Genomic DNA, 22,313 nt, shown 5'->3' on the forward strand with positions numbered 1-22,313 from the left:
AGAGAATTAGAGTAATCCCTAAAATCAGAGGAACTTGAAAAACCTGAAGTTAATCCATTGTTTATGCAGGAAAAAAAAATAAAAAAAGAGGTGAGAAAAGTTCATGTTGCAGTTCTGACATTGGACTGAGCTCTGCAGTTTGAATGCAATGGAAAAAGAGCAATGATCCTGGGAAATAACTTCTACTTAGGGATAAAAACAATGGATTTCCATCAGGGCACAGCTTACAGTGTAAATATGCCACAGTATGCCTAACACTTCATGCCTTCAATATAAAAATGCTCGGCCCAGGGAGCGAACACATTTAGCTAACTGCAACTCCCAGAAAAATGCAGTGAACACTGTTTATTATGGCAAGAAAGAGGAGATGTTTATACTACTTTGCACTTCAGAGTTGTTCACATTACAGGAAAAATCTCCCATCTGTTCCTAAGATACAAAGAACTGACAGTCTGTGTTATGTTTTATATGATCCAGAAGAGTTTTTTGCCCAAAATATGATAACAGATACAGAAACAGCTATCCAAATCTTTTAGCTTGTAATGGACAGTTCATATCACTAATGAACTCTTCATGAGAGCAAAAACAGGGTTTCAGCAAGAAAGGGTTCTGCTTAGCCTTCGGTAAAAATTGAATGACTGAAGCCAGCCATTAACCACAATTTACTTCAGTTATTACTTTCTTTCACCTGGAGTAATACTGCCAGAACGCATTTGAAAATCAGTACCAGTCACCCACAGAAAGGCAGGACAGATATGCATCATGTAGATCTATTTAAAAACAAACTGTCTGTGTGAGGCACTAATGTATTTTTCATAACCTTAAATCAAGTTTGTCATTGAGAAATATAGATGGATGAAACAAATGCAGGATTAATTAGTCAATTTTCCAATGCTCCTTACACAGAAACAAAACAAAAACTGATTAAGAGTGTATCTGCTGTACAATCTTATAAACTCCAGGAAAAAGGCCAAGCAGGAACTAAGTAGTTTAACAGATAACACAGAAGGAATCTCAGCTTATTTACAGAAAGTCTGCCTTGGCAAATTCTCTGGGAAGAAAATTGTATTTATTCACTGAGTTCCAAATAAACAATAATTACTAGCTAGAAAACTTGAAGCATAACCGTATCTTCCCCTGTCTTGTATCTAAAGTAAATGGTGTATGCTCTTAAAACTTCTTAAGAGTATGGGAAGATCATAGCTTTTTGAAAGGATCCAAATACATGTTCTTTCCATGGGAAGCGACACCTTCCTGAGCAGGACTTCAGATGGAGACAGGTGCCATGCTACCTAACCCAGCAATAGGAAAACCTCAGAAACAGAAGCTCTTTTGAGTTTAGGATCTGGTAAGTGACTGGCATCTATACAGTGCTTGAAAAAAAACCAACCACCAAACCCTTTCACACCCTTTTCTCACATTCACATATTTCCAGGTTTATTTTGCTCTTACAGTCACATCTAAGAGCAACTCAGGGAAGTCTCTAAATTAAAACTGTGGCCAGTTCCTGGTGTGAAAGGCAGCAGCAGAGAAGTGGTAACAAGATGCTACCACTTCTGTTTTTATTGGCCCCTTCATTTCACACGTTCTGAATTTCTTCTCCTTTGTTGTACCTTGTTGTCTGATGTTTTGAGATGGCGTAAAACTGGAACTGGAACTGGAGCTGGAACTGTCAGGACTGGGCTGTTCAGACTTAAAAGGAGAAAAAAAAAGAAAATAAATAACAGAAGAAACATTTTTTGCCTTAAACTTGTTAACTTTTAGTTACTGCCTAAGGTATACTGTCCAAAAAAACAAAACCTGTAAAACAGAGTAATACTCAAAGATATTTGTGTAATTCAGGTGTCAGTAAGGCACACACTGTGGAAATCGCTATGCACTCAACATACTCACACACTACTTACTACATTATGTCTAGTTCTTTACTAAAGCCAATATCCCAACAAGAAGTTTCTGATGCCTGGTCTAAAAGGCTATACAACAGAGTTTAAATGACTTCATAATAGACTAAAGGCTCCTGTGTCCTTGTCATAATGTAGTTGCAACATTTCCCAAAAAAGTTATAGTGTAGTACAATTAAAAAAAAAATCCAAAACAGAAGACAACCTGAGTAAACCACACTAAACACCAGAAAACATCAGTTTCCTTTCCCGTTCCTTAGAAAACAAGTAAAGGTCAGGATTCAGAATGAACTTCTCTACTGTTACTGGATTTCTTATCCTAACACTTTCCATACGGAATTAAGAACCTACAGACTATAATAGTGATTGAACCAGCAGTATTGTCTTGTTTCACTGAGAAATTACCAGTTTTCACCCACACAGTCTACCTAAACCTAACAGTTTGGGTTTCTTTTTCCCTTGGGAAATCAATCTATTGTTGCCCTTCATACTGAGTAGGCAGATTTACAGCCTTTTACCATCTTTTCTCACAATGAGAGATGCCTATTTGGGCACCAGAATGCCTGAGAAAAAGACCATTAACATCTGCTCTCCTCACCTCCAGTTCTCACAGACACACAGCAAAATACAAACTCTGGACCTGTATGGGTTGTACACAAATGAACTCTGTGCCAGAAAACCCAACCAAAAACACAATCCACTTCTGAGTATTGAGATTCTTACATCGTCCACAACATCACTTGACACTGCTCCAAAAATCAAGTAATTGTGAAAAACTTCTTGTTTTCTTAAACTGCTTGAACTTCTACAAAACCATAAAAGATTTTTAGCTGTTAAATAATTATGGTAATATGAAACAGACTGCACTGACAAAGAACAGAAGTCAAAGAAAGCTTTAAAAATATCACTGTTCTGGAAATTGATTTCAGTCTTCCAGCTTCAGGTTACTCAAACATTTGGTTTATCTGTCACTTTCTGCTTTTTGCAGCAAAACTCCTGACAACCACATTCTGCAGATTTCCATTAAGTGTATTTTTCCTTTATTAACTTCAACACAAACTTTAACTTATGTAAAATCCATTCCTTTTAAAAAAAAAAGTAACAAACACTAGAAAAGTCATATTCAGGTTAAAATACGTGAAGAAATGCTAAAACTGTAGGGGGAAAAATGAAAGTGACACAAGTGCAGAGACATTTGTCACTACTAAAACTTGACTACTTTCTTTTTGAACCGGTATACTAAAAAAGGAAAAGGCATGGTCTCATTCACATTACAAAACATGCAAACACCAGTGAAAATCTTCCATGTCAAAAATTTCTCCCAGCATTAACTGAGAGATGATAAGAAGGAATGGATATGAATATGTACAAAGTTGTTATAATACTTCCTGGTACAAATTTTGCTTTAGCAAAACCACTTTGAGAAGCCAAACGATACGAAGCCCCCAAGATAATCACTCATATTCTTTTACTCTTTTAAAAAGGGTTCTTAATACCTCTTGAAACAATTTATACCATTTTCCGTAATTCAGTTTAGCATTCATGTTGAAAGTTTTAACTGTGGTGAGAGCTCACCAAGAGGAAACAGCTGCTTTTAACCTAAGAATGAACATTATTAACAGAAAAGATGTGTCTTTTTAGAAGAACTAAAAATATGCCTTCCATTTACGAATATGGCTTAGTGCCGACAGTGCTGATGCTTCTAGTTACCAGGGGCTATCTTTTGTCACTTAAGCAATGCTTTTTGACACTTTTACAGGCTGTTATCCCAAGGACTGGTATTTATGGCTTTATTCACTTGAGTTTTCTGCCCTTATCCACCAGTTACTAATCATCAAATAGCTAATTTTTTTAATGGGTCTGAAATTAGCTGAAGTATGTCCTTCAATAATGAAATCTTAGGACAGTTACCTGCGAAGATGATCTCTTGTATGTCTTTTCTTGTTTTACTAGTTATCTCTTCCTGTAGATGAGCTAATGAGAGTTTGGGCCTAAACTGTTCATTAGCGCAACGACCTGATATGATTTATTGCATTCTTAGACAGTCTACTTCATTTTAGTGCTCTCACACCAGTGCACAGAAGACACTGCCTTCTTTATTAGGCCTAATTAGAACTGCTTTGAAACAGTTCGGCAAGGAAAGTGACTTTTATTTGGGTCCTGTTTTCCCTGAAAAAGTACCTTTTTCAGCAGCTCTAAATCAGTTTGCTTTTGTCATTTCCAAACTCTTTTCTCTTTTTACAAATAGTACAACTTACTCTTCAGCTGCAAGCAATTTTCAAGTCAACTTACCTATTTATGACACAAGATACAGTTGAGTTGTTACTGTAATATTTTATGGTTGTCTGGATTCACATAAGTTCTTCTAAAAATAAACCCCCTCATTTCAAGCTCCTTATTTACATTAAAAAACCAGAAAACATCTGGATGTGGGTGACAATGGCTTTTCTTGCCTTCCTCTGAACAGTTTAAAAGGAAGTTTAAATATTGTTTCCTGAAATAAAATGTTAACTGGTACAGTAATATCCCGTTTCATATCAGCCAGTCTACATATTTCCTATCTTTTCAACAATAGTCTAAAGAATTATGTTTCCTTGTGCCATACATACTGACAAGTCTATCCTCTTAAAACTGCTTATAGAAGAGTATTACTTCCACTTTGTCCCAAGGTAGCTTTTCTGAGAGAATGAACACGGTCCCCTCGGATAAGCCTTGTTCTCTAGCAGGACTCCTGTACTTATGACTTCTCCTACCTTTTAAACACCTTGTCACTGACCATCACCCTCATTTTTAGTAGAGTAATCCAAACTACCTGTAGGTCAGAGGACAAAGCAATCTCACCTCACCCACTGAGTGTCTGCATCAGCCACCACCAAGGGGAGACAACATTTGAGTGTCCATGATACCAGACTAAACTGAGCTGCCTGTACCCTGCCCAAATTCTGTATTGCCACATGTCCTGTGAAGCTGCTCATCAGCAACTCACCTCTGAGGCAGGGTAAAACTGTTAAACGTTCACTGAAGTTAACAAGCTCATGGGGAAAAGCTAACAAACAGTAGGGAGTGGGAAGTGGTACTTACTGTATTCTTATAGAAATAGAAATATTTCTTCATGGCTGTTATGTTTAAGGAACTAAACTATTTATCAAAGTAATTTAAGATTAATGAGGTGTAAAATTTAAACAGGAAATGCAAGATTATTATTTTTTACAGGAAGCAGAGACAGTCATTTGGTTCTCCAGAGGGTGGTGATCAGTGATGCAGTCTTTTTGGGGGGTATTAGCTAGAAGTGTACAATACTAATTCCAAGCCTGTTTTACAGGCTTCATCTAGATATGAATAAGAGTGCATTCTCAGCAGCTTTGATGATTACACAAAATTGGAGGAGTGACTGTTATGCCAGGGGATCAGTTGGCTACCCAGAGGAGCCTTGACAGGGTGGTAAATGAGCCAACAGGAACCCCATAAAGTTCCACAAGATGTGTCAAGTTCTGTATCTGAGGAAGAACAGCCCTGTGCACCAACATATTCTGGCAGTGACCCAGAAAAAGACCTGGAGGTCTACATGGATCTTATTAATGTATATAAATAACAAAAAGGAGGATGCAAAGAGGATGGAGTATAACCAAAAAGAGGATGCAAAGAGGATAGAGCCAGGCCTTTTTTTCAGTGGTGCACAGTGACAGGACCAGAGTGGATAGGCACAAAGAGAAAAACAGAAAGCTCCCCCTGAACATTAGGAGACACTTTTGCAGTGTGAGGGTGACCAAGCGTGGGCATAAGGTACCTAGTGGGGTTGTAGAGTCTCTAACCTTACACATGTTAATAAAAGAAGTCTAGACATGGTCCGAGGCAACCAGCTCTAAGTAGCCCTGACTGAGCAGGGGAGATGGACGAGATGACCATCCTTTCCAATATCACCTAGTCTGCAATTCTGTGAATCTGAAAAACATCCTTCATTTAACAATTAGTGTCCAGAAAAGACCTTAAGCCAAATGTTGCACCTGCTTCGCCTAACAACTGCACTGGATGCAGCAGAATTTGTGTTTCTTAAGAGACCATGCTACTGAAACATGCATCAACTTTTGAAAGAAAATCCTTTTCCTTCTAGACTTATGTACATGTTTTTTTAGCTTTATATATAAAAAATAAAATTGAGACACTGCTAACAAAAAAATCAGAAATACTGAAGCTAGTGTAACAGGTGGATATAAGAATACTTAGCAGTACATTGCACAATACAGTTGAAAGAAGAAGCACTAGGGAAGCTGACTGCAGAAATATTTTTGCTGAAGAAATCTTATTACTAAGAGTGGAATACACACAAATTAAGAAAAGCAGTATAAGACAGAAGATTACAGTTTATTACATACAGCATTTGAATACTACAGTTTCCATGGATTTCCTGTCTACAAGATAATGAGTAAACTAACTAAAAATATATATGGTCATGTGAGTATGAACAGGATGCTTAAAGTGAAGGAGGCAGAGTGCAAAACTGATAGAACTTCTCATCAGGTAACCCCAGCCAAGAACGACGAAATGTTGTGGATATGTAGATAATGCTGGCAAAACACAGAGTTATATACTTTCCAAAATTGGCACTAAAAATTGTGTTAGCTGGATATGTCCACCGAAAGCTGTGAAAAAACATTAGTATTTGTAAAGAATGAGCAGCACGATGTGAGAAAGGTAAGAGCTCAATTCTATACAAAGTCTGTACCCAAACCAAAAACAGAGCCCACTAATGGAAGATGAAGATATCCTAAATAAATTGCTGGCTTGAAGAATATTACTTATCTCAGAAGCTCAGTGGCACGAAAGCCTTGTGATAAAAGAATGGCAACTGTTCCTCTGTACTCTCATAAGCACAGAAAAGCCAAATTACGCTGACAAGTAATACTCAGATATTTATTTTCTGGCAGGTAGACTTTACAATTGTTCTATTTTCCCTTAGAGAATCTTCACATATCCTATACATAAAGCTCTCATAAGCCACTAAAGGAGATAAATATGTTTTAGAAAGAAAGTTCTCCCCTCAATTTTAGTACTAGAGAGAAACTAGAAAACTCAGCCAAAGTATTAAGTCCATGTGAGAATTTCATTCAACTGATGTATGTTTTTTGCTTATGGGACTAACAGTAGCAGTAGAAGATAGGTAGTTGCTGTTCTGGACAGCCATGACAGCTGCTTTATCAGAAGCCAACACTTCCCACATCTCTTATCTTGTCCTATTTCTCTCCTGTGTCCTACTTGACATATCAGCACTTAAAAGGGCTGATGTTGATGCAGTTCCAGTTTACTATTTTGGAAACTGAACAAACCGTTTGCTCTTGCTTTTGGTGGAGTAAGAAGGCTGCTCACCTAACTTATCCCAGTTCTGAAATCCTATGTTAGAAATTGATGCACTCCTATTAACTAAGAAGCAGGTACAGAACCACATTACTACATGTAAAATATTTTATGGTTTTGGATGTTATTCTGCACTATAGTACATTTCCACATGATTAAAGATCAGTTCTTCTCAACAGGTACTCACAGAATTTGGAAATTCACTCTAGTTCTCTCTTTCCTTGTGCAGCTCAAACTCCATAGCGCACTCCCAGCATAACCCTACACTAAACCTTTACGATGTAGATTTTTTGTTGAAAGTCACACACATACAGACCTAAATATATGAAAAATGACTGCTTTTCTTATGAAGTGCTGTCACAGCATCTCTACACACTGTCTTCGCTATTGCAGACCTCTGGGTTCTGAACCCATGTCCCAGAAAATAAAAAAACCACCAATTTTGACTAAACACCTGCAATAGATTACAGAGATTTAGTCAGCTTTGTTGGTCTTGACACTTTTAAAGCAAGCCTCATTATATTTACTTGTTTCCTCAAACTGAACTCCTGGCACTTAAATGGTTATGTGAACATCTCAGCTTTCATATCTGTACATTCCAGTTTCAGTGAAAAGCTGTAAACAGAAAAATACAAAAAGTTACGTTTTACTCCCCAGAAAACCTTGAGTCCCTCAAAAAAACAAAGCTCCTCAAACGATTTTTAAAATTAACATAATTTTTAGTCAATCTTGGGATACTGTAGACTGAATAGTAATTTTTTGATGTCATGGTTGGCAACAGTATGCACTACATGTTTTTCTCTAGAGATATTTCTGAGGCATCTGTCAGTATGGCTTCTAAGCACTTAGTCTCTACTAATATTATCACATATTTATGTAGTAGTTTCCACAAAAGATCGTGCATATTACACACACACACACAACTATACAATGCCGTTCCTCTGAGAAAAAACCTACAGTACAGATTGCTGTCACTTTACTGGTGCTTCAACATTGTGTAGCGTAAATTCGAGTACATATGTACTTTTACTGATTACTAGAAAAAACAATACTCATTTAAAGCTCATTGTCCCTGCTTTGGAGACTTAAAATAAGTTTTTGGTAGTGTGATCGCAGATTTACATTAGTAGGAAGAGTTTGCAACTGTTTCCTAATTTGCAAGTTACTAACACAAGACAAAGACAAAAAAAAAAATCCTTTTAAAAATAAAAATATCTAATCCTTGCTTATGTTTAAACAACATTTAACTCAAACTGTTACAATGTAGTGTAATATATTTTCAAAAATTGATATGTGTAACTGAAGTTATTAAAAATATTGGGTAATTATAATTATTTAAAATATTGGCTAAATTAAAATCTCAGGTACATGATCATTCTTGATTTTTACAGTGTTCAAAGGACCAAAAAGGCTGCACATGTGTCACAAATAAATCAACTTGAACTATCACACCTACAAACTCTTTTGCTGAAATTGTATCATTTAGCTCGGAAAATTTTATTTGCTTCTAACGGTCCATCACTGAAATCACAGAAGTCATAGAATCATTATGGCTGGAAAAGACCTTTAAGATCATGGAGTTCAACAATAACCTCACACTGGCCAAGTCCATCACTAACTAAAACATGTCCCTCACCACCTGATCTATGCATCTTTCAAATATCTCCAGGGATGGTGACTCCACCATCTCCCTGGGCAGTCCATGCCAATACTTAATAACCCTCTCGATGAAAAAGTTCTTCCTGATGTCCTATCTAAACCTACTCTGGTGCAACGTGAGATCATTTCGTCATGTTCTATCATACATTAGTGGAGGTAAGAGATTGACCCCCGACTCCACTATGACTCCTTTCAGGGAGTTGGAGTGATCATATCTCCTCTTAGTCTCCTGTTCTCCAGGCTAAACATTCCATCTCCCTCCATCGCTCCTCATAAGACTTCTTCTCTAGACCCTTCACTAGCTTTGTTGTCCATCTATGGACATCCTCCAGCACCTCAATGTCTTTCTTGTAGTGAGAGGCTCAGAACTGGACACAATATTCAAGATACAGCCTCACCAGTGCCAAGAACAAGTGGAAAAAAAGTGACTTCTTTGATCCTGTTGGCCACACTATTTATGATACAGGCCAGGATACCTTTGGCCTTCTTGGCCACCTGGGCATACTACTGGCTTATGTTCAGCCACCTGTCAACCAACATCCCTAGGTCCTTTTCTGCTGTACAGCTTTCCAGCCACACTGCCCCATGCCTGTAGTGCTGCATGGGGTGGTTGTGGCCCAAGTGCAGCACCTGACACTTCGTATTGTTGAACCTCATGTGATTGGTCTTGGCCCATTGATCCAGCCTCTCAACAAAGCAATTTTAGGTCACTGAAATTAACAAGAGTGGCTTTTTCCTTTTGCCTGGAACTTGTCTTCCCCTGCCTTGAACTTTGCAACTAACATGTCATTGTCCAGGACATGCAAATCATGGCCTTTTGCCTGGTACTACTGCCCATGTGTGATATTTTACTTGTGGAAGGCACCCTCTGTGTGGAAGGCATAGAGCAACAAGCACCATCTTGAAATCCAGTCCTTTCCATCCATAGGATAAAGTTACAATGTATTACCTAAATTGCATTAAAGCAGCATGGGCAATGGAAAAAGATTATTCATATAATTCAAATAATATTAATTTTCATTTATTTTATTATCACAGCCTATATGTCCTCTTTTCTTGTCATGGTTTACACTACAATACTTCCACAGTTGATAAATGATTCATGAGAAACATACTGGTTGGACTCATACCTAATCTCTTTCTGCTACTTCGATAATACAACAAAGTAAATGTATTTGGATTTACTTCCATCCTAATAATAACATCTCAGGAAGAACAATGTTAAAAGGCATTTACTTTGCAATGTTTTTTTGGTTAAGGTAGTCAACACCTGAAGCTACTGATCCAGTTCCTGCTGCCTCTGGTATTTGTTAACCCCAGATACATGAGTAATCTCGACTCAAACTGTACAGTTGCCAGTTAACCTCAGCTACAAAACACAGCTCTGCTAGTGATGGGGTATATAAGTCAACTTTAAACATTCTCATCTTACATCAGTCTGAGGAGATGATACAAGTTCTGCAGACACTAAAGCAGTTTCAGACAAGTGCAAATAGCTCCATTTATCCTTCTAACTCTGTTGACACATTAATTCCTACAACACAGAACATCATTTCTGTTACTTTTTTCAGGTGGTTTATAGTGCAATTAGTACACAGAAGCTCAGGCATCCAAGACAAGAACAGGTGTTCTAGAATCAGGCAACCCTGTCTTGCTTTACTACCCATGCATGCAATAACCCCATGTACAGGTTGGGGTACGAACTCTTAGAGAGTAGCGTAGGGGAAAGGGACCTAGGGGTCCTGGTAGACAGCAGGATAAGCATGACCCAGCAATGTAGCCCTGGCCAAGAGGGCCAATGGCATCCTGGGGAGTATTAGAGGTTCTCCTCCCCTTCTGCTCTGCCCTTGTGAGACCACATCTGGAATACTGTGTCCAGTTCTGGGCCCCTCAGTTCTAGAAGGACAGGGAGCTGCTGGGGAGAGTTCAGCACAGGGCCACAAAGATGACGAAGGGACTGGAGCATCTCCCTTATGATGAAAGGCTGAGGGAGCTGGGGCTCTTTAGCTTGCAGAAGATGAGACTGAGAGATGACCTCATTAATGTTTACAAATATGTAAAGGGTGGGTGTCAGCACGATGGAGCCAGGCTCTTGTCAGTGATGTCCAGTGATAGGACAAGGGGCAATGGGTAAAAGCTGGAACACAAGAGGTTCCAAAGAAATGCAAGGAAGAATTTCTTCACTGTAGGGGTGATGGAGCACTGGAACAGGCTGCCCAGATGGGTTGTTGAGTCTCCTTCTCTGGGGACACTCAAAACCCACCTGGATGAGTTCCTGTGTGACATACTCTGGGTGGTCCTGCTCTGGCACGGGGGTTGGATTAGATAATCTTTCAAGGTCCCTTTTAACCCTTAAGTTTCTGTGATTCTGTGAAGGACTATAACTTTAAATGGGAAAAAGTCAACATAAATTAGCAAATTTCTTGGTCCCTTCATAGCCACACTGTCTTTTACAAAGAAATCTGATTAGCAAGGCTATATATGCCAACTTGTTTTCTGCCTCAAATGAGAAAAAATGATACTGCTGCCAGAGAGGTGCATTAGAAACATCACTACCATACTCAAGGCCAGAGGGAGCACAAACTACATATTTCAGTGGGCAGATAAGGATTTCTATGTAAGTAAATAAAGCAACTTCCAAGCAATCAAATCAATATCAAAACTATCTCACCTGATCATCATTAAAATACGATCTTTAGCATTTTGACTGCAATCATGTCTGCCTAATAGAAATGTCATGACTTTACAGGACTAGGCATGAAGTCTTTTCTTTCCACAAAACAAAGCCTATAACTAAATACTAGCACTGCACATATCCAGTTTAAATCCTTACTTTTTGCAGGCCAGTAGGTGAATTACTTTCCAGGGTTGAAATACAAAAAATAAGGCCTCAATCAAAAAAATGCATTTAGGCAAATAGTAGATTTAATCCACATGAGTAGTCCCCACTTAAACAGATGTAGCCAACACTTGTGAATGTAGTACAATACTGAAGCCTGAAATAATAGCCTAATAATGTATGATGTTGCTTCTGTGGTTAAAAAATGGTACTGCCTAACGCTGAAAAAAAACCCAACCAACCAACCAACCAAAAAACAACTCAATACCCATGCCTTGGCCTCAAGAAGGAAAACTTTCCTGAGTCTCACAAGGTAACGTTTGCAACCTAGACATTTAATGTATCTACACAGTTTCTTTACACCATTTTATTTCTAAACCCATAACATTTTTGCATGTTATCAATTTCCTAACCCACCATAGTAACAAACGTATCTCAGTTTAACATCTGAGCTTGCTGCCACAAACGAAACACTACCTGTCAATCTCGCTGCTTCCTCATCAAGCAATGGTTCATCTCACCACATACAGGGAAGCTTAATACGCACTTCAGCTTTTGTGAGCAAAGCAAAGCCAAAGCATTTTCCCCTTCATTTTCACAGTTAATACAGTCTTAGTATAGCGCCTGAATGGTGTCATACTACAGTAGATGCTGATGATATCTGCTTGTGACTTCTGAATGATCTCCTCAGCACAAAAGTACTACTGCGAAACAATCCCACAAGAGTGGCTGGTGGGGCTTTAAAAGAAGCATTCACATGTTGATCAATGTGGAAAAGATGCACTAAAATATCAAGCAAAAGTAAACATTTTCAGAACACAATAGCTTGCAAACCCAGTGTGCCCAACCTGCAATGAAGGATATCAGTACCAATCCTCTTCTGCATCATTAAAGATATCACCAGAGTCAGTTTCATAAAAAATTAAACCCTAGCTTCCTTACTTTTTTTGAGTAACTACATGAAAATTCCACATGGAATTCTACTTCACTAGTGTTATTTCTAATTTGAAATATTGTCTGAAAGGAGATTTTACTTTGGCTCCCAGCCCTGGCAGAAAGCAAGATTTTTCAGGTAACAGGGGTCTGAAGGTTTTACGAGACCATGAGGGTTTTCCAAATATTCTTCCGCTTTGGTAACAGTCCAATTAATAGGTCATGTGCCAGCTCCAAAGTGGCATTTTATGGATTATTTTTAAAGGGTACTCAGTGTTTAAGACTGCTTTAGGATATGCAAACAGTTAATTAAGTGCAAAGCCATAGTCTATGTGATCACTAATACATTTTCCTTGTTTTATAATGGACTTCCTATGAAAGAGTTGGCTTTTTTTTCCTTTCCAAGGCAAAAGACCTACTAAAGTAGTCTGCTTTTAGTACCTCAGACTCCTCACCCCTGAGCCGTCATGATTTGCTAGCATGCATTTCCGCTCAGTTTGTATTTACATAGGCTTCAACACACCAAAAGGCTGCTGCTATTACTGATGTCAATGGTACAATTGCAGGGATGTATACAGGCAGGAAGGGGAAAAAAAAATGCATATCACACAAAATTTAAAAAAAAAAAATCACATCAGGATCAGAGATTCATCTAACAGAGTTATATGCATTGTCTACAAAATCCATCGACAAGTCACTTGCATGCATGCCAGATTTTTCCAAAGTTTTAATCAGATCACTGCTACTGGAGATACACTGAGAATATTTGTTAACATCTGAACATGTATATATGATGTCTGATCTCCTTTGTGCCTTTCTGCTGCAACAGCTATGCTTAGAGCTATGAACAGCTTTTTCCTCCCTACTCACTCCAACAAAATTGGTAATAATCAAAGAAATAGTATCAGAGCATCCCTTCTGCATGGCTCCACAGCTCAGAGGGAGCAGCTCCAGTCACAGGAAACACCTCACTCAGATCCAAAACTCTGTATTTCCCTACTGCACACGTCAGTTGGCATATCACACAAATGTTATGAGAAATGAGAATATGATCATATTTCATTATCAGAGAGGCAGTCAAATCACAAAGGTCAAGTTTTGTCTTTTTTTATCTGTTGCTGCACTATCCCATATTGGAAGCAAACGGATGGAGTTTTCTTGAGCTAAAGCATCCTGCCATCAAACTGAAAAGTACAGGCTGTTTCAGTAATGTCCAATTAGAGGTTCTCAAGAAATATAAGGAAGAATATAAGGAAGAAGGTGACGAGCACTGTGAGGCTGCCCAGATGGGTTGTTGAGTCTCCTTCTCTGGAGATATTCAAAACCCACTTGGGTAAGTTCCTGTGTGACCTACTGTGGGTGGTCCTGCTCTGGCAGGGGGGTTGGACTAGAGGTCCCTTCTGACCCTTAAGATACTGTGATTCTTTGAAAAGGAAAATCTTTGGAGTTTTAAGTGGACTGTGCTAATAATTGTACATCTCAATAAAACCACAAATTTGAGATGCTTTCACTCCATGCCTTACTTTACATGCTTCATACCAAAGCCAGTAAAATAATTCCTCAGCCTTTAAGTGTAATTTCTAACTGAATATACCACATGTCATTCCTGAAGAGTTTTGCTAGCTCATATTACTTTAGGAAGATACACACTGTTTTCAACACTAAGTTTGTCACTAATGCTAAGGTCCAACACACTTCAAATCATGAAGTATCTGAAAAGTGACAACAAAGCAGCATGAAGAGAAGTGGAGACAGACGTTTCACTCGCCAATAGCTCAAAGTCATTAGAAAAACAGCAGTGCACCACACTACAGTATATGCCAAAGAGATGACAGAGAAATGACCGGACATAGTCTTAGTCTTTAAGATGTGCACAGAAAAGCTATTAAACAATGGTAGAAAGTTTATCACTAAGCAAAGATGTGATTTGCTTTATTTCCCACTGTAATGTTATAAAGGTATTTACGGCTTGAAACAGTGAGGGATTGCAGGACCTCAGAGAACAGTGGCTGGCTCTGTGAAATCCCAACGAGGCAAGAGTTGTGCAACCTAGCTGCATTCTTAAACCTGAATGTTATGGGACAGCTCAAAGGGTGGATTAGCCATTATCAGATATGCTCTACCATGTGAAATAACAATTCACTTCTCATGGAGGATGCTAAATCTATACATCCTCCATGAAGGCGAAGGCCAGTATTTTAAGTGTAAATGCCCAGAACTAGGTAGAATCTGATGCCAGTATTGGCAAGTGTTGAGCATATCCTGCTTTTTTGCAGGAAATTAAAGCCCAAGAACTGAAATTATACACCTCACTTCTAGTCACTGAACATGAACTGTATCTGCAGAAGCTAGCAGAGCAGCAGCATTGCCTTCCTGTAGCACCTACCCAGTGACACAGCACCTCTGTTGAATAGTGTTTGTAAAACTCTTTAGCATGAGCACTTCTCAGAAAGTCATCCTTAATTTAAAAAGTGAACCAGCCTTCACAACTGAGAACTGATCATGAGCTACTTCTAGTTCTGAAAACAGTCTTCTGTATGACCAGCAATATGACAAAATTCACTTTTGCAGGAAGTTCTAGCTTCTTGTGAATATGGTTGATGAAAGCAGTACCAGCTCATCTGCTTCTACTATGTGACTTGTCAGACAAATTTCCAGACATAATGCTAGCACTTGTTTGTTTATGTCCAACTTGTTTCTTGCATTCTATAAAAAGTTAATAAATGGGCAAAATTCAGAAGCAATGAACATTTGACAAGGAAGGACTCCTCTAAAACCTTTGAAATAACAAGGTCTACCCTTCCCCTGACTTCTAACAGTTTTCTTCTGCATACTGAATTGTAACACGATTCCAGATCTCTAACTTGAATTTGCTGAGTTGGACTTGGTGGTTTTGTTTCTTTAAAGACACTTGAGGAATAAATCCCAAATATTTTACTACTGATCATACCCCTGAATAATTATACATTCTTTCTTCATCAAAGATACCATACCCACCACTGTAACTGCACAAGAGAAAGAAACAACATTCATCTGATTTTTATAGCATAATATTACTCCAGAATATGCCACTGAAGAAGTGTCTTTCCAGCTTCAGGCAATTATGTTGGTTAGTATCATGAAACATTAACTGATCTGAAATAACAGTTACTTCATAGCAAAAGTGTTAACATCTTTTCACTTCTATTACTTTCACCACACACTAACTTTACACTTACGTTTGCTTCATACGACTACACTTCTAGGATATACCTTGATGGATGTAACTGTAAAGTTTACTCTTTTCCTTAAATTCGTAGAAAGTCACTATAGACCTAAAAAAAGTTCAAACTATTTTTTCTACCATACCAAATTACTTCTATTACCCTGCTCAGCCACCTTTCATTAGGCTGCATGGTTAAAACTACTGAAGTGTAGAAGGAATGACTTAGTGAAATTCCATTGACTCAGAAACCAGGCTTCCCAGCTCTTTCTCCCACAGCACTGACAATGGTGTGAATCTGTGGGCACCTTAGGGAGTTATTCCAGGTTTTTTGGATAGTTTTTCTTCTAAAAACAAGTATCTTACTGACTTTCTAAATAGTATCCAATCACTGACTGTAGCCATACTCAGCCTGATTATGAATGAGCACAGCTCTAAAGTGGCAGACATCCTTTTCACCCACTGAACATCTAACTTCTATGATACAGGATATCAAGGTTAAAATATACCAGAGCCCAGACCAGCAGGATCTGTTACATTTTCAGAGGACTCCAGTAGTTCACTCTCTCAGTCTAAGTGGTTTGCAGAACTAGAAATCCCTGAATCTACTTTTTTTTGGTTTAGTACAGAATTAAGGAACTCTTTACGTCCTGTAGGTAAACTGCAAATAGAAGAATAGCAGCACAAGCATATCTGCATTGCAATAAGCACCCTTTATACTACCGGTAATATGTGAGAAGATGAAGGACAAGGAAGGAAACACACTACAACATTTAAAAAGGATCAGTTTTAAGCACCATCCATACCTTTTAAGTATCAGATATCTGCAAGTTGCTATGCAGCATGCCCCTCTGTAGGGCATTTGTAAAATTCCAGTTACACTTGTAGTCACTCCTCTGAGTTTTTTCAGCTTTGAAGAAACATGGAGAACCACTGCTCTCAGTAAAACTGCACATGCCACTACACAGCTCACATTTTAAGGAATAGCAAATTCTCTGTAAAGCAGAGAATGTCCTATTCCATACCTTCTAAATTTTACAGCCTTCACATGCTCAAAGGACCAGACATTAAAAGGTCACTTCAGAAATAAATTACTTTATCCCTTGTGGTAAATTTCTATCAAGTAAAAATCTATTATTAACACTTCCCCAAGGTAAGGTAGTTACTGTCTGTTCCTGAGAGGACAACCTTGGTTGGCAGAAACTGCAGCTGCTGGTAAGAACCCACACCAGAGAAGTTTGTTAAGGACTACGTCCCGTGGGAGACACCCCATATCAGAGCAGGGGAAGAATGCCAGGAGCTGTCCTCATCTGAGAAGACAGAAGCAGCAGAGCCCATATGTGAGAGACTGACCACATCCCCCATTCCCTGCCCCCCTGAGCCGTTGAGAGGGGAGGAGGTAGAGATATCGGGAGCAGTGAGCTGGGCCCAGGAAGAAAGGAGGGATGGGGTAGGGAGATCTTAAACTGCTAGTTGGGATTTCCTCATCATCCTGCTCCCTTTTTGGTTTTTGTTGTTTCTTGTAAGTAGTAGAATAAACTTTCCTTACTTTGCTCTCTGAGTACTGGAATCTGTTTTGCCTGGAACTGTTATTGTCAGTGAGTCCTCCTCTTATCTCAAACCACGACAACCTTGATTATCCTTTTTTTTCCTTCTATTTTGCTGGGCCCTCTGCCATCCTAATGGGGGGGGGGGCTGTGAGGTTCTATAAAATATGTGTCAACGTTGCTAACAGCTAAAATCACAATGCCCAAGTGCTTTCTGTTAGAGGTGTAAATTGGTGTCATGGACAAGATTCTAGGAGAACAGAAAGTGCACAATTAAGCTGTGACCTGCTGGGAGTGCACAGGGGAAAGGTGAATACTAGGATGTGATCCTCTCAGGAAAATACTCCCCTTTGTAGAACTCTTACCTTGTTGTGGAATTGTTGTTTTATTATAAGTTAAATTATAATAAATTATAATTTATTATAGCCTCCTGGGACAGTATAGCAGAAATCTGGATTTTAAGGTGTGGCCCCCTCAGGACAATAACACCTTTGTAGGACTGTGGCTCCCCAGAAGGCAGTCAATTGTTGTGATTGTGTGCCCTCACAGGATGAAGAAGTAGATAAATTGTTTGATCTTTTAGAAGCACACTGATCTTGTCCCTTATGCCAGGGACGAGATTGGGAAAAAAAATCCCTGGTTTCAATTGCAGAATGTGGTGGATAGGATAAGAGTATTGAAGAAGGAAGCTAAAGTTAATAGGGGGAAAGGAAAAGCTATAATTTGTGCAGTGCTGGGAGCGAGTCTGGCAGCTGCGGTAGAAGAGAGGAAGCGAGAGTTCTGTAAAAGTGAAACTTTAGTACTAGAGTCACTGCAGATGGCAATAAAAACCTTGCAGGTACAATTAAAGGAAAGTAAACAATTGTTGGAAAAAAATAAAAATATTATATTAAAGGAAGAACTGAGGAATGAATTTTGATAGAAGTGAAGAACTGAGGAATCAATTTTGATGGAAGTGCATACACCATCAGAGGCAGAAGTGATGTTGGTAGAGAAGGGGATACAGCCAATTTATCCCCAGGAGAACTTGCAAAAGGCAAAGGAGGCTGTAGAAAAGCCACTGAATATGTGACTGTTTATTAAAACAGAGTATGTATATGAGGACCATGGCGATAATCATCCAGGTTATCATCAAGGAAGTCCCATTTACAGAAACTGAATTAGCAAAGTTGAGAAAAGATTTTGCAAGGACTGCAAAGGAATCAGAGACAAAGTATGTGTGGAGAGTATCTTTGTCAGGAGAGGATGGAATTTTGTTGTCATAGAAAGAAGCAGAAGGACATTGGGGCCTGGGTGTGTTTCTAACTATTGGTGATTGCCAAGCCCCACAGTCATTGACTCAGAGAGCTGTGTATTGGGCTGGAGGTTTGAACCCTTTGGAGATAGGAAATCTGCTCACCATAATAGGTATGGTGGATCACTTAGTAGAAAGTGTGCAAAAGGCAGCCTGTCTCCAGATGATACATGATCGGGAGCTGAAGCCCAATCAGGGCTCCCCTGTGATGATACCTGTAGACCCAGAGAGGATGATCCCTCTAATAAGGGGACTTTCTGACTCCCCAAAACCCATTGGGATCTAATTACAAGTGAGGATTCAAGACACCTCTGATGGAGAACGAATTAGGGCTGCTTTGGAGGGGAAAATGAACCTTGACCATCAGTGGACAAGAAGAAATGTGTGGACATGGGAACAGGTTGCACAGGAGCTGATTAATTTTGAGAGAAAATATAGCTCTGTTGGTAGCCAAAAAACTGAAACTAAGACGGTACAGGCTGCAGAGCAAGTTAAGAATCGGCAGTCATCAGTTGTGAAGGGCCAGGATTTAAGGACACCCCATAGGAATAATCCTGGGAGAGAAAGAATCCTAAACTCAACAAGGGTTGTGGCATTTAGGACTTCAGGAAGGCATTCCCCAGGAAGTGACAGATGGACTCCCAATCCAAGAATAGGAAAAACTTGTACAGAAATGGTCAGAGCGAAAAGCCATTTTACAAAATAGTGAGCCCTTAAAACGATCTTTGAATCCTCATAACAGGAATAAATGGATGTCCCTGATTAAATGCCTTCTGTCCTAAATCCCTAGTTTTGATCTCAAAACCTCAGGCTCCTAGCACTTCCAGAAAATGAACTTTACAGCCAGTGTTGGTAGAAATGCCAACCATTGGGACTATCCCCAACATACTTCCTTGAACCCTTTAATAAATATGCTTGGAAGACTAAAGATGCCTGGGGAAGAGAACACAAAATGAACACTCACTGGGTTGTTCCCTCATTTTTACCATGTAGACAATGCCCAAACAGGGCAAGTCAATGTTTTGTTTCACTTTACAGGAGATCTCTGCGGGAATGTGACTTAATGTAGGAAGACCACCACTTGGTTTTGACCATTTGTATTTTTATAATTATTTTTATAACACTGACAATCTTAGGCTGGATTTGTAGGGCAAAATGTTAGTCTTGTTGCTTTGGTGCATTACATGGGCTGCGACCCTTAGGACAATCAGTACTCTCATCACAAACTCTAGGGATGAAGGGATTGATATAACAAACTCCTTTATGCAATTGGCTGAACAAATAGCAAGTGTTTATGATCTTACCAAATGTTGGATATATGGAGGCCCATTTGGGTTTATCAGGTTGGCCCTGAGTGGCTATGCCTTTGCTACTAAAATGGTTAGTTGGCAAATACAGTGAAACAAAAGGGAATAAAATATGGGAAGACTCGTAAGATTCACACTAGATGGATTGTTTCCTCCTTTTAACCTGAGAAGCAAATCTGGTTTACTTTCACTTTCAGGAGGAAATGAGTAACCCAGACATGCCCATAAAAGAAGCAAAGCAGATGCGGATTTTAATATAAATTGGTCAGAATATTATATTGTTTTGGAGAAGAGCAGGTGTCAATAGACACTCACAGACAAAATGGTTAATGAAGAGAGGTGTTCACATATGGATGTGGCTTAATGAAAATGGTCACAACAAAGAGTTTAAAGGGTTTTGGTCAATCAAAAATAAAACCTTTTTACTTTGATGGCCTGGAAACTGAATTTACAATCAGACATGTGAGTGGAAGAACCACACTGGAGCCTGGTATTGTACCAGCTGAATGAATGATAATAGTCCAAATACTTTTTAACCCTTTAGGAAATGATAACACAACGTATTTCCAATTTCCAAAGTTTGCAGCTGGACCATTTGCTAATGGTGCTAAAGCTAAAAACGGCCATTATTGGATCTGTGGGCACACCACCTACAAACAACAGGCATTTGTTATATAGGGATCATCCAGTCTCTGTTCTTCCTTCTTCCAGAGGCAGGTGGTCCCTAACTGGGAATAAGATTGTATGATAATCTGGGAGACACGGGGACTGCCTGCAGCAAGTATCTGCTGAGACTAAAATAGGTGAAACACAAAAGTGGGGGGAAAATGAGTGGCCTCCCAAAAGAATAATTGAACATTATGGACCTGCCCATCCCAACAAACCATTACCAGGGGCAAGAGAACCAATTTATAATTTGAACCCCATAATTCAATTGCAAGTAGTTTTAGAAATTATTACTAATTATTAATAAAACTGCCAATGTGGACCACCACACTCCCCCTCACCTGACTGTCCCTCACCTGATTGTCCCCTGTGTCCCCCTCCTTCACCCATTTATCTGAATATTCCAGTTTAAATATGTTATAGTTAAAAGTTAGATTGTTATTGTTCCTATGTGAAGTTTAAAAATGTTTTATATTAAAAAAATGTGTGACCACAGTATTAGTTATAATAGGTATATGTTTAACAGTCATATTGTTGTTGTGTATTGAAACATGGAATTTTTGTAGTTAAAATGAAATTTGAACTGGTTATGACGATGAACCTTTACCTCAAAACTCTATCCTTTTCTACTTTTCTCTTTTCTCTCTCTATCCATTCTCTCTTTCTATATCTCTGTATCTGCCACCAATGTTGAGCCACAGGGTGGAATGTGAGGTTCTATAAAATATGAATGCAGAGACTTCCCTGCATTCTACAGAGAAGGCTGGTGAAGCTGAGATTTGTTTGCATTTTGTAAAGACACCGCATCAAAGGCAGAGACTCATTTTGCTAAAGCTGACCTTGGACAAGGGGTATTTACTTAATTCATTGAACAGTCTGAGCTAGGGGTAGTGTCTATGGCCAGAGGAGGCCATGTCCCGTGGAAGGGACCCAATCACTTCATTACAGACCCCAAGCCAGGGGCATTAAAACTATGGCTGGAGAAGGCCATGTCCAAAGGGAGGGATCCTGTATCACTATGGCCGGAGGAGGCCATGTCCCGTGGAAGGGATCCCATGTTCACAGCTGTAACTGTGGGAAGAAACCCATGACAAAGCAGCTCATTAAACTTATGCCCACAAGAGGCCATGTCCCAAGAGAGGAACCTTATAGCTGCAGAAACTGCAACTAGGGGAAGAATCCACACCAGAGATATTCATTAAGGACTGTGTCCCGTGTGAGGGACCTTGTATCAGAGCAGGGAAAGAATGTCAGGAGTTCTCCTCATCTGAGAAGCAAAAGAAGCAGCAGAGCCCATCTGTGAGAGACTGACCACATCCCCCATTCCTGCTCCCTGAGCCATTGGTGGGGGAGGAGATAGAGATATTGGGCCCAGGAACAAAAGAGGGATGGGGGAGGGAGCTTAAAGTGCTGGTTGTAACTTTCTCATAATTCTAATACCTTTTTGCTTTTTGTTCTGTTCTGTTTCTTTTAGGTCATAGAATAAGCTTTCCTTACATTGTAAGTTGAGTAGTGGAGTCTGTTTTGTCCAGAACCGTAACTGGCAGCGAGCCCTCCCTGCCCTTGTCTCAAGCCACAACAATCTTGGTTATCTTTTTCTTCCCATTTCACTG

General features: G+C 39.2%; 1 protein-coding gene across 4 annotated transcripts in view; it reads right to left on the reverse strand.

Annotated features, from left to right (window-relative positions):
* Positions 1-22,313, reverse strand: part of MLLT3 (MLLT3 super elongation complex subunit) — a 139,870-nt gene that overhangs the window by 25,843 nt on the left and 91,714 nt on the right. For all 4 annotated transcript variants that reach the window (XM_062017875.1, XM_062017872.1, XM_062017873.1 and 1 more), the window contains one exon: positions 1,614-1,692. In XM_062017875.1, the coding sequence (XP_061873859.1) occupies positions 1,614-1,692 (79 nt within the window). The remainder of the gene's footprint in view (positions 1-1,613; positions 1,693-22,313) is intronic.

Source organism: Colius striatus, chromosome Z (assembly GCF_028858725.1).
Source record: "Colius striatus isolate bColStr4 chromosome Z, bColStr4.1.hap1, whole genome shotgun sequence".
NCBI classification, from domain to species: Eukaryota; Metazoa; Chordata; class Aves; order Coliiformes; family Coliidae; genus Colius; species Colius striatus.